This window comes from Ursus arctos, unplaced genomic scaffold (assembly GCF_023065955.2).
Source record: "Ursus arctos isolate Adak ecotype North America unplaced genomic scaffold, UrsArc2.0 scaffold_37, whole genome shotgun sequence".
Taxonomy (NCBI): domain Eukaryota; kingdom Metazoa; phylum Chordata; class Mammalia; order Carnivora; family Ursidae; genus Ursus; species Ursus arctos.
In genome coordinates this window covers 5,284,195-5,296,791 of record NW_026623053.1, presented here as the reverse complement: position 1 = coordinate 5,296,791, position 12,597 = coordinate 5,284,195, and the positions used below count along the sequence as shown (strand labels likewise).

The 12,597-nt window shown below is 46.3% G+C and overlaps 1 protein-coding gene across 1 annotated transcript in view; it reads right to left on the bottom strand.

Annotated features, from left to right (window-relative positions):
* The window catches only part of LOC125282282 (T cell receptor alpha chain MC.7.G5-like), a 263,076-nt gene that overhangs the window by 36,211 nt on the left and 214,268 nt on the right, over positions 1-12,597 (bottom strand). The window contains exon 4 of the mRNA XM_057306403.1: positions 156-200. Coding sequence (XP_057162386.1) covers positions 156-200 — 45 coding nt within the window. The remainder of the gene's footprint in view (positions 1-155; positions 201-12,597) is intronic.

Here is a 12,597-nt window from a genome sequence, read left to right as displayed (position 1 = left end):
CTCATTTTAAAGCAGAGAAGGGAACCAGCTCTCTCTGGCCTGGGGAAAGAACATTAATAAAGAGCCCAAGCAGATGCGCAAGATTAAAGTATTTTTCAAACTAATGATTTGATCGATTGCCCCTAAAGGCCCCGCCAAAGAAGAGCACAACTTACTCGGCTTCACCGTGAGCGCGGTCCCGTCCCCGAAGGTTAATTTGCCTGCATTGGTGTTACACAGTGCTCAGTGCTATTGCGATAACCTTGACTGGGGCCTCTAGGAAGACAGGTGGAGGTGGAGGAGGCAAGCAGGAAAACAGAACCTGAAATGACTGCCCATGGCCAAAACAATCTCCTTGTAATTAGGTTAGAACGTGGGATGAATACTAATAACTAGCAACTTCCCAGCCTGATGGTACTTGCCATAATTTTCCTTGAAAGAATGGGCCTCGGCAGGGGCACCTCCTGGGAAATTCACTCAACGCGGCTACTGCTGCTCTCCTGGGACCCCATCTTGTTTGTTATTGCTGCAGGCCTTTTGTCTATCTTCACCAGATTCCTGCCTTTTTTCTCCTTACTTTCCCTGGACCTTCCTCCTCGTGGAGGCTCACACATTTTCTCAGGGAGCGACCCCATGGGTAGTAGAAGCCAAGCGCAATGCCCTAGGGATCTATGCATCCATAACCTTGTTTTCCAACTGGTACCACGAACCACCCGACACAAACCAAGCAAAGAAAACACCACCTGTGTTTTGACAGCCTCTGTACGATGGAGGACAGGCTTCTTGGGAAGAATAATTAGCCCGAAAGAAGAGAACTTACTTGGTGTGACCATGAGTTTGGTGCCCTTCCCGAAAGTGAGTCCGTAACTCCCACCCGCAGAGTACGCACAGAGTTTCCTTTCTTTGCAAAAACCCCGTAGATGCTGAGTAAAGTCAAAGCCCTCACAGCACAGGAGCAGTGCTGACAAAAGCTCAGACCGTAACGACAGTCAGATGACGGACAGACGAGCCGTGACAGAGGCTGGCCATGGGGTGGACCATCCCTAGAGACCTGTCAGAGGCCATCTTGTCTATCCTCCTGTCTCCAGCCGAGGTGTTCTCTGACCAAAGACCCATCCACTCTTTGAGAGCTCCCGGGAAGGTGGCTCTCGGTTGCCAACAGCCTTTGCGTTCAAGCAACTGTACCTTATCTCGTTGAAATCTGCAAGCTGCAGGCAGAGTACTTTGTGACTCCAGCCTCCTTCCTGGAAGACCTGAGACTTCATGTCGACAAACTCCAAATAGAAACTCAGCATAATACGCCACACCAGTCTCAGGGGTCGTTTCTGGGGGGAGAAAACTCCTACCGAACGAAGTGGGTCAAGGTGAATATCGGCTTTATCTGTAATTTGAATTGTTTTTACAAGCGGAAATTTTCGCGCATTACTTAGACAAATTAAACTTAATCACAGCATTAAATATTTTAAATGGCTCCTGGATCTCAGACGAGCCTTCCTGTGCACCTCTGGCCACGGAGTCTCCAGTTTGCTGTCCTAAGGTTTTGGTCCCCTGGGATCAGAGGAGGGGACTGGGCCAAGCCGTGTGGTCAGAGCAAGCTGGGGGCGCCGAGGCCGGACTGAGGTACTGGGGTTTGCCTCTGATTGTCTGGCGGGCTTTTGAATCAAGCCAGGGCAACCTGTTTATCTTCCTGCTCAGAACTCACTTCCCAGCTCTTAACAGACCTTCTTTGGGGGGGGGGGGGCAAAAGCATTCCTAGGAACACTGAAAAAGCATTCAGGGAAGAAGCCACGCTGATCAGAATTAGGGATGGCCAGGGACACTTACTTGCAATCACAGAAAGTCTTGTGCCCTTTCCAAAGACAAGCGGGCTGTTTCCTGAATTCCCACAGTGATTGCCTCCATAACAAAAACTCTGAATGCCTGGCCCAGGTTTTTCTGGATGTTTCCTCTTGTTAATCTTTTCCCCAGATCAAAATCTTCCCACTTAACAATAGTTTTTGTTTTCCCTTAGCATGTCTTTGCTTCCTTCTCCCTGACCCTCTACAAAATGTGGTATCATGAAGATGCCTCTGGCTTTGACCGGCTCCAAGGGTTTCCATACATGGGGCTGTGGCCCAAGAATGCATTTCTGAAATCTGCAAACGTCCAGCTTATTGTTAGCCCATGCAAAATGTTCCAAAGGAAACCCCTGTCTCTGGCCTCGTGATGAACTCTGCTGTGCTAGAAATAAAAAGGAGTGGCTACTTTTCCTACACGAAGAAAGGGATTTGGAAAATGGCACAGAGAGAGAAGGCTGAACACAGCTGTTGCTTTTGGCTGACACACTGTCTTTGTTGCCTCTGGCATTTAAGTGGGTCTTTAAAAAGCTATCTCCCACCCCTCCCTGGAACAAGGGAAATGAGAAGGCATGAAGCATCAGAGCCAGGAATCTTAGCAGAGGCTAAACAGGAAAAAGTGGGTCTTTTATGAAGAGTGGAAGGAGAGGGTCATAGGTAGGCTGCGGTTACTTCCAAAACCACTTTGATTGGAGCCAGAAATCACACTGGGTTTAACAATGTGTTCAAACAAAGTCCACTGGGGACAAGCCCTGCGGGGGGAGACTTGAAGATAGACTCTGGGCAAAGGTTCACAATTCTGTGCTCTTGATAATATATAAACAATGAAAAAGATAATTGATATGTAAGCACCAGAACCCTGGCAACAACTTTCCCAGCTCTGGAGGGGAAAGAATTGGTATTTGGCTAAGCTGCGGAAGGGCCAAGGACTCGGCCTCCATGAGAGCAGAAGGGCCCAGGACCTAGATGCTGCCCAGATGTCTTCGAGCCTAAGAAACTGTTCACGCCCGATACCAAAACCCCTTTGAACTCAGTGGGAGTTAATATCAGAAAATCACAAGAACAGCACTTACTGGGGAGAACATGAAGTTGAGTCCCCTTTCCCAAGATGTTTTTTTTCAAATTTTGTTCACACTGTGATTGGGGCCCCGACAAAAACTCTTGGTGACTCTTTTCAGGAAAGTTACACCTCCCTTAATGGATATTTCATCTCTCTGGGACTTAAAAGATCCCCTCGCTGTCTCCTACTATAATAAACAGGCCTCATTATCTCTTCAGCCGTCTTTCTCTGTGTCTCCTGGTTATTTTGCTTGAATTTTATGCTGCTTATTGCAAATGTGCAGAGAGGAAATTAGATGACCTCATTTAACACAGAGGGCAAATTATAAAAGCAACAATTCAGCAAACTCCTTTGTGATATCAAACACAATTCTATTACGGAAGTCAAAAACTGGCTGGCCCACCGACATTGGGCTAGAAATTCATCCTTCAGAGCCCAAAGAAAGATGGGGGCAGGTAAGGGCCATGTCAGCCACACACCAGTGACAGAGCGGCATTACAGAGCCCTCACCTCACCCTAGGCTCTGTCAGAGTGGCCCTATCACCACACCCTGAAGATACCTCATCCTAAGTTAAGCACACAGGTTGCTACACTCACGATAGCCATGAGCCAGCCGGGGCAGTGGGGATCTTTTGGCCCAGAGGGATCCTAGTCTCTCAGGAAATGTTCTCCTTTCGTAGTCCACGGATGCAGTCTCTCACCACTAAGAGATGGACACCTGATGCCCTTACCAGCAGCCCTGATGGATGGGCTCCTTGTCCGACTCCTAAAGAACCAAGGCCTACTGTCTCCTCCTCCTTGTCTACCTGACCCCCAGATGCTATTTATCGCAGTCATTTAAAAAGATGAACGTGGGCTGGTCACGTTTACTGGATTTCAGCCAACTTATGGAGTGATCTAGCTTGTTTCCTGGTCTTTCGGCGTTTCCCGCAGCTAAGCCATTCAGAAATAGGCTATCCTACTTTAAAGCTCCTTGGGTTGGTCATTTCATAGTCTCAGTTATAACCTGTTGCAGGGTTTAATAACTCAGTCAGCCAACTGGACAACACATGCCTCTTAAAATTCACTTTTTCACTGACATTTGGATGGGCCGCGTTGTCCCCAAAATGGCACTGTGGAGGAACTGACACCGCAGGTGCACCCCCAGGAAGGCCAGCCTCCCGAATTCCTTGTTTCCCTCCTCCCCAGTGGGGTATGTTTTAAAGCTTTTACTCCCTATGGAGGAGCTGATCATTAAACAAAAACCTTGTCATCACGCCTGCCATTTGATTTTACTCTGAATTTCCTCTCAGGTGTTTATAAAGCCATCTGGGATCGTCAGTTCATCTCTGAATGGTTTTTATCCCCCATTGCATTTGAATAGTAAAGCTATGGTTTTAGCGAAATCTGACATGTATGGGACTAGATGGACATTTGTCAAAATGGGAAAATGTGTGGGTTTTGGATCAGAGCTATTAGAATAAATAATATGCAGGCATGAGAGACAAAGAAGGCACCTTATACATATTAGTGGCGTTTACAATGAGATGGATTCTCATTTTGAATAGAACGAAAGACAAGTTTGGTGGGCAAAATCACAGTAAACACACAAATCATTGACGAACGTAGTTTAAGAGGTACTGGGGCTGTAAATAACTCATGGCCCCAATATCTCTTCGGAAGAAGGAGAACTAAGCTACCACATTAAAGGCAGTTTGGGGGGGTCTTGTTTTGCATCTATTTATCATTATTGCTCTATTCCCAACAATCGTGAATGTTCCATGCATTTGCAAAAGTCATTTTTCAAACGGTACATTTGTCTACATATTAAATTAAATCTTCACTAACTTCACGGGATTTATTTGTTTGGTCAAATATAAATAGAACATGGCCACTTACGGGGCTTTACCACCAGCTGGGTTCCCGTTCCAAAGAAGATTCTGGCATTATTATTGCCACAGCATTTCCTGCCTTTACTGAAACCCCTAGTAAAACCCCGCCAAACATGGCACGGTGGTGAAGGGGCAGTTGGACTCTCCGTGCTTTCCTTTTTTCTGTGTCTCTGGAAATTGGTCTTTGAGGATTGGAAGAAAAAAAAATTGGTTCTGCTACATAAAGCAATACATTTTTATTTTAAAAGACAAAACTTAAGAGATTTTCAGAACTTTTTGCATTTTTAGGCTTAAATCTGCCAAAGCTGAATCAAATAATTTGTTAATTCTTGCTCTCACACGAGTGAGCTCAGCCTTAGACACACAGGTCTGAAGGGATGATGCAGTCTTACTCCATAGGGACGGTTCCCAGCAACAGAGCCGTCTGAAGTCACATCCAGACTCCCCCCAAACTTCAAGGTCCTGTCCCCTACTCACTGGCCAAGTTATTTCAAAGCTTTCTTGCCATGCAATAGCATCTATGTGGTAGCCAAAGAAAATATTTCACCAGGGAAGAGTGACAAAAGGCAAACAGTCCTATCGTTTCCCAAAGAAGTTCCACCATAGACTCATGATGTTTTAGACAAGAGCAGGGAGTTATGACACACCATCTCCCACACTTTTAGAAAGTCCAGTTCTGCAATAAATGGAAGAAGCGAAACCTTTTTGTTATGAAGAAGGTCATAATCTTAGAGGCAAGGATAAGAGCACACGGGAGCCCCTTTATCACAACGCTCAGTGTTGGCTGGATAGTAATATACATCAGATATTGAAGAAAAGAGAGAAGGTGAGCATTCAAGTCAGCGGTACCAGGTCTTGGTTAAAGGTGAGCTTGAGTGACAGAATTGTAAACTTGGGGAGAGAAGGAGACTTGATCTCATCTCCAACATGACTGTGACTTGCTAATTCTTCAAAGAGAAAGAATTCAAAACTGATGTTTTGACCTCTCAGCCTGGAAGCAGTGGGTGTCCAGAACAAACCCAAAGGACTTATTCTAGAGAAAATGAAAGGGGAGGCAAATGTGGTTTGAAATATGAGGAGGGTGTTACAAGGGTCCCTGTTTTAAAATCGAACGGGCCTACCCTAAGCCTCCTCCTTGGGTCAGTTCTGCCTGACTTCTCAGCAATCTCCCCAGCTGTCGCTCTGGAATCTCTTAGAAACGAAAAAGAAAAAAGAAAGTGTCGCCGGTAGAAGAGCTGACACACAATTGTACTCACAGGTTAGCAGAGGCTGTATCTACCCACGTACAGGTATGACCTGAGCTGACATGTGGCCCGGAAATGGGGTTCACAGAGCAGAGAGCCTGTAGCTTCCACATGGGACCAACGTCACCACAGTAGTTTTCCCTCCTGGGATTTATCTCAACATTCCTTCCATTTCCCTCTCTCTACTGTATCATGATTGGAAAGGGGTGACCGTGGGGGTACTAGGTCAGCCATTCAGCTCTCCTTTTCATCAGAGTGGCTGTTAACTTTGCTTGCCCTGGACACAGAACCCCGTTACTCACGTACTTGGCTTCACAGAAAGCACGGTTCCGGCCCCAAAGATGAGCTTGTTTGTAGTACCCCCATAGTTCCCACAGCCTTTCAGAGCCTTACAAGAACCCGCAGGAAGGGGCATGGTGGGATGGGGTGAGGATGGGCTTAGTCTCAGGCTCAGCACACCTCGGTCCCACTACGGCAAAGGCCGACTTGCCAGCCACCCCTTCGGTCTCCATATTCCCTTGACCTGCCCTGATACTGCCTTTTAAGTTATATCCTTGTGGGACTTGCACTAAGGCCCAGAACCCAAGGTGAGGCACCAGCGAGTGACTGGAAGCTTTGAGGGCATCGGCTCCCCACACGAGACAGCAGCCAGAGGCTAGGATTGGCCATGGCTGCAGACACACTACTTTTCCCTGCTGGTCTCTGACTGTGGACCATTCTCTTTTCTCTGAATTTGCCCTTACAGTGATATCAGGCTGGTTCTATCCTTGGGAAAGCATTCCAACCATATCAGAGGGAATCAGATACTCCCTAACAACCCAGCTCTGCTCTCTTGGAGGACTAGTTAAATATTATTCATTCTGGAAGCAACTAGACCAAACAAGAGAGTTGGTGGCTGACATTGCCTCTCACTGGGAGTGAAAACCCCATTTGGGTTGAGTGCATTGTCTCCAGTAAGCCGGATTGTTCTTAAAAATACAATTTGCATGCTACGCTTCGTGTATTATTCAACTCGTGTCTCCTCTCTCTTACAGGCGCATCTCTGAGACTTACCTGGCTTTATAATTAGCTTGGTCCCAGAACCCCAGATCAACTGATAGTTGCTATCCACACAAACACAAAAACCTTAACAAAAACCTTCACTGTCCTTCCAGGGAGCCTATTAGAGATAAATCCCAGATAAAAAGTCCAGAGCAAAGCACCTAAAGCAATGTAGGAATATTGACTACTGAAGATTATTTGCTCATTTAATTATATTTGATTCCCTTGCCCATTACAGATTCCACACACAGATGATGAAATTGAATGACTAACCATCCAAAGTCAATCTAGGTCTCTCTGCATATAAGAGGAGCATAATTCATAAAGTTTTCAGATTGGCAAAGTTGAACTTGCTTCCCCTTCCCTGATATTTTAAATAAAAATGCTAAAGAGAGAAACAGATCATTTGTTTGGAGTCATAATGCATCTGATTCTCTCGTGTCTTATTTTCACGGCTGATAAGATTCTAGTCAGAACGGTGGTGTTCACATATAGATTAAGCTGATTTGGTTTACAGAGAGCTCTACCTTGAGACACGGAGTCCCCAGACCTGGGGCCCAGGAGGCAGAGGCGTGGATGGCCCTACCAAGCGCCCTGTCCAGTGGCCAGCAGTACCGTGAGGACGTATCAAAGCAAGCTGGCTATGCACAGAAAAGATCTTTTCAAAATCGCTGCTTGGTTTCCAGCACTTACTTGGAAACACTTGTAATCTGGTTCCAGCCCCAAAGAAGAGTCTGTCGTTGTTGGTGGACACTGTGATACCGAGGTCTACAAAAACCCCCCTGGGGCCCAGTAAGGACCAAATAACTGGAGTCAAGGAACTACCCACCGCAAACATTTGGAGGTACATTTAAGACACCAATGCGGTGAAACCGCCCATTTTCCTTTTGGTTAAATTTCATGCCCTGCACATTCCTATGGCCTCTGCTTATTGTTTGCAATTCACAAAGATGACAGCTCAAAATAATTCACCCCAAGAAAACAGGGAATCTCAAACTCTAATCTCAGTTCTGATTTTTTTGGTTTGGCTTAAATTATTGAACTTGTCTGTGCTTCGGCTTTTGTGTCTGTGAAATATGTCTGATGACGTGTGACCTTGTTTATCTTATTAGAGAGTGTCGGGAAGATAGGAGGGCAGGTGGGAGTGCAATGGGTTACACCAGAGAAAAGCAGTTTGAATAATCTGAGGGAAATGAGCTTATTCGAGCCAAGATATTACTAACACGAACAGGAGGGACTATGTTAGCTGAAGTCTATTGTCAAGATCACTAACAAAAAGCTTTCTTAGTGAAAACCGAAGGAGAATATATCTATCTGTCTCATGTGTTTTTCCACAAGAAAGTCAGCAAACACGACCACTTAATCTGCCAGAAGGGAGAGGCATGGAAAAGGTCAACTGAATTCTGAGGCCTCAGTGCCCGGGGTGGGGGTGGGGGGATAAGGAAGAAACGCCAGTCCCTCCCCCGCGGCAGTGAATGAGCATCGATTAGCTTCCCAGGACACGCTAATTTCCCTTTGCGGTCAAAGGCAGCATTCAGTGAAATCAAAGTTATTTTTAAAACTACATTTGACCGTCTTCGTGGTCAATGGAGTGTAGCTAGATCCAGAAACCACATGTTCAGTAACCCCCTGAGAAATGGGGGAACGAAACAGAACTCCTCGATAGGCTTCCCGGACACACTAGCGCACAGAGATGAAAACAGACACTTACGTGGTGTGACAATCACTTGAATGCCGGACCCAAAATGCAGCACATTCCCCGAGCCTGTCTGTCCACCGCGGCTGACTCTACTACAGAAACCCGCCACCTCTTCAGAGATCCGGTCTCGGATCCTGAGGTGGAAGCTACAGCTTCCAGACCGGGGAGGATTCAGACTCCTGTGTCGTGAAAACCATGGTGTTCCTTACTCCGTGTAGACCTTCCTCCAGAGGCACTTCCTCATCCGGGGCCCCCAGCTCCAGCCTTCCTGTAGCCCATGGCGGCCGCCGCAGCCTCTGCTGGGGCCTCTGCTGGGGCCCGCCCTCGGGGAGCATTCCCTCAGGTGCCCGAGCCGTTCGAGGATGGCTCAAGGAGCTAACCTCCTCAGGAATACAGCTGACAGGCTCAAGAGGCGGGCGGCAGCGTGTGCTGGGGATGGCGCTGGGGTGGGCATGGCGGCCAGGAATCAAAGGAGAGAGGAAGGAGTTAGAGGTGGAAGGAACAGACCTGGAGTAGAGGGGTCTGAAGAGACAAGTAAGAGGGAGTCGACACACACCAACAGCTGATGTCAAAATCTGTCACGCTCTGTTGTGTGGGAACATGCGAGTTCTGGGGGAAAGAAATGCTCCTGGCTCTGTCGGTTGCCCTGACCTAGTTAGTACTGTTCTTACCTCCTGCAACAAGCTCTCCCGTACAGCTGAGAAGGCCCGCACTACACGCGAAGATCTTCCCCTTTCTTATTCCTGTATCACAGAGCCATCTGACCAAATGTTCTACACGAGGGGGCAGGAATAGCAGCCACAAAAAGATACGCAGAATCTGCTTCTTTCTAATTAGGCTGTCAATCTGTTTAGCTAATAAGTCGTATGAAGTGTCTTAATCTCTTCCAAGGAAAGGAGTCATCTAAATGCAAAATAGCAGCAGCAATAAGTCAGATGGCTTGCTGGGTATCTCTTCTTTGTGCGACTAGAAGGAAACTTTCTGTGTGCAGAGGAGACAGACTGGGGAAAAAACACAACAGCATTTGTTTTTATTAGGCTGAGTCTATACAGCACAAAGTAAAACAGATCTGGCAATTATTTAGGTAATGTGACAGTCAATTCGGGCAATTTTGAGCACAAAGAAGCTTTCTCAAGGAAGTGCCTGAATATCTGGATCGGCTACTGACATTCATCAAATTAACTGGACAATTGTGCTGTGTAGACGCAAACTAATAAATGTGCCTTGAAATGGTTCCTCTGAAAGGGTTACATTTTATAAGCTGAACATTAAAACTGGTCCAGCATTTATACCTCACCGTTTTCGTTTTGGCACCACAATTGACATTTTCCATTTTTTTCTTACAAAACAGGCCTTACAGTTAGAGCCTGGAAAATAACGGTGACCTTCTCCCTGGAGAGTCTTATCAGGTAACACACGGAAGCTCATTTAGAAATTCATTAGGTGTCTGGGATGTGAGAGCTGGTCATTCTAGATTAAGGGCTTTCTCTCAGGTGGTAAAGGACTTACGGGGAATAACGGTGAGTCTTGTTCCAGTCCCAAAGACGAGGTTGTTTGTCCCAGAAATTGGCACAGTGTTTCTGCCCAGTACAAAAAGCCTGCACTCTGCTAAATTTCCTTCCTCTTCTTCCTCTATAAAGCTCACCGGGGTATACTATACACATTTCGACTCCTACTTGGTGACAGCCTTTTAAAAACCATCCTAATGGAAAATGCAGTCTTCCGTGTTTCTTGACCAAAAAACAAAAAGAAAGAAAAAAATCCAAGTCACCAACAGTTTCTCTTCTGTCCTCCCCCATTTTTTTCTTTTCCCAAATAAGAGCTTGCCATTTCCATGCTTGAAAGACAGTTTTCTCCCTGAACGACAGTTCTTAGAGAATTCTAGTGGCCACAGGGGTGGCTTCTTCCCGAGTAAAATATTAGGAAAATCACTTTTAGTTTTTGTGAACCTCTCACATTGAAAGTTTTTATTTCTTCAAGGTCAGCCAGACTTCTATTCTCTCAGTCTTAGCCTAGAATTTCCAGACCCAGCTCACCTCCAGTCTTGCCCCCCTTTCTGCCTCTAGCTGAAACCGAATGGGTTAGGGAAGACCCTATTGGCCAGGTTTTACACACGTCCTACTAAGTAGTACAAAGGGAAAATAGAACCAAACAGTTAAAGTCCTCGGTTAGAAGTTGAGAAGGTGGAGAAGATTTGCCAAAACATGAATGCAGTGGGCAACTTTCAAAGGATGTGATTTTTCCCTCTTCCTTCCCCCCAGCAACCTGATCTAGTATTGATAACTGATGTTTGTTGAAGATTTACGCTGTGCCAGCCACTAGGCAAAGCCCTTTATAAGTGTTAACTCTTTTAATCTCATAACAATTCAGTGAGTTAAGTAGTATTATTATCCCCATTTTACAGATGAGAAAAACAAGGCATAAAGAGATTAGGTAACCTGCCCCAGGTCACACACCCAGTAAACGGCAGAGTTCAGTTTGCCCGGGCAGTTCGATTCTAAAATTCATGTTCTTTTTTTTTTTTTTTAAGAATTTATTTATTCGACAGAGATAGAGACAGCCAGCTAGAGAGAGAACACAATTAGGGGGAGTGGGAGAGGAAGAAGCAGGCTCATAGCGGAGGAGCCTGATATGGGGCTCGATCCCATAACGCTGGGATCATGCCCTGAGCCAAAGGCAGACGCTTAACTGCTGTGCCACCCAGGCGCCCCTAAATTCGTGTTCTTAAGCTCTATGCTGTTAGCCATTTTTTCTATTTGGGGTTCTCCTTTGAAGCGTGTATGCCAGTAACATTGAGAAAACAGTTGGCTCACTGACCCTAATAGATGTACCCCCAGCCGGTCCCCCTGAAAGGCTTACATTTCATAAACTGAACATTAAAACTGACTCAGTATTTACACCCGGTCTCTTCATTTTGGCACCGCAATTGACATTTCCCATTTTTTTTCTTGCAACGCAGGTCTTACGTTTAGAGCTGCAAAGGTACGGTGACCTTCTCCCTGGAGAGTCTTATCAGGTCAACACACAGAAGCTCATTTAGAAGTTCATTAACACCTATATCCAAGATGCCTTTCCCCGAAGGCTCCACTGTGAGCTCCTCTTCTTCTGCCTGAGTTTGCCAAGCCTAGAACCGCCCTGGGAGCTGGCCCCAGCCAAAGCCACAGCAAACACTGCTGGGAACATAGTCTAGTGGCGTGAAGCACGATTCCAACCAGGTTAGGTGGTCTTTAAGATCCTCCTGAAGATTCTCGGAGAGAAGAACTTCTCGGGGGAGGCCAGAATGAGGATGAAACCAACTCTTCTCCTGTTACTTCGAGCAAATCCACTATAAGCCTATAAGCCAAAGAGGACTGAGAGATGCAGTAATTCTATGGCAAGTCTGAGTCATTCTGGATTGCCCATGGTGGGGAAGCACTTTCCAGGGTGGCCACAAGGATGGCCCTGAGTCCTGGGAGTTCCCAGCAGCGCTTGACTTATTCTTTGGCTGGGGAGAAACAGTATTTACAATGGCGCATGTGAGGTTGGCACCGTGTGGACAGAGGAGGCTGGAACATACAATGCGTAGTCCCATCTTCTTCAACTTCCAACGCTCCCTAATGGCCTTTTTCTGGAATGGGCCCTCCTGTTTGCTCTATAAGAAAACAATCAAATACTCCAACTGCCTTCCTACCATGCATTTCTGGATCCCTCTATCTAGTTATTTCGATTGAAGGGTAAGCAAGGGCTCGGCTTGGGTGGACAGGAGAAAAACACTACCCACGAGTGCACATTTTAAACATTAGGGCTAAACAGGGAGACGGTGTCTGAGATATTTCAAACTGCATAGACAGCTTTGAGAGAGTTAATTTGAAGACTCACTTGGATTTAC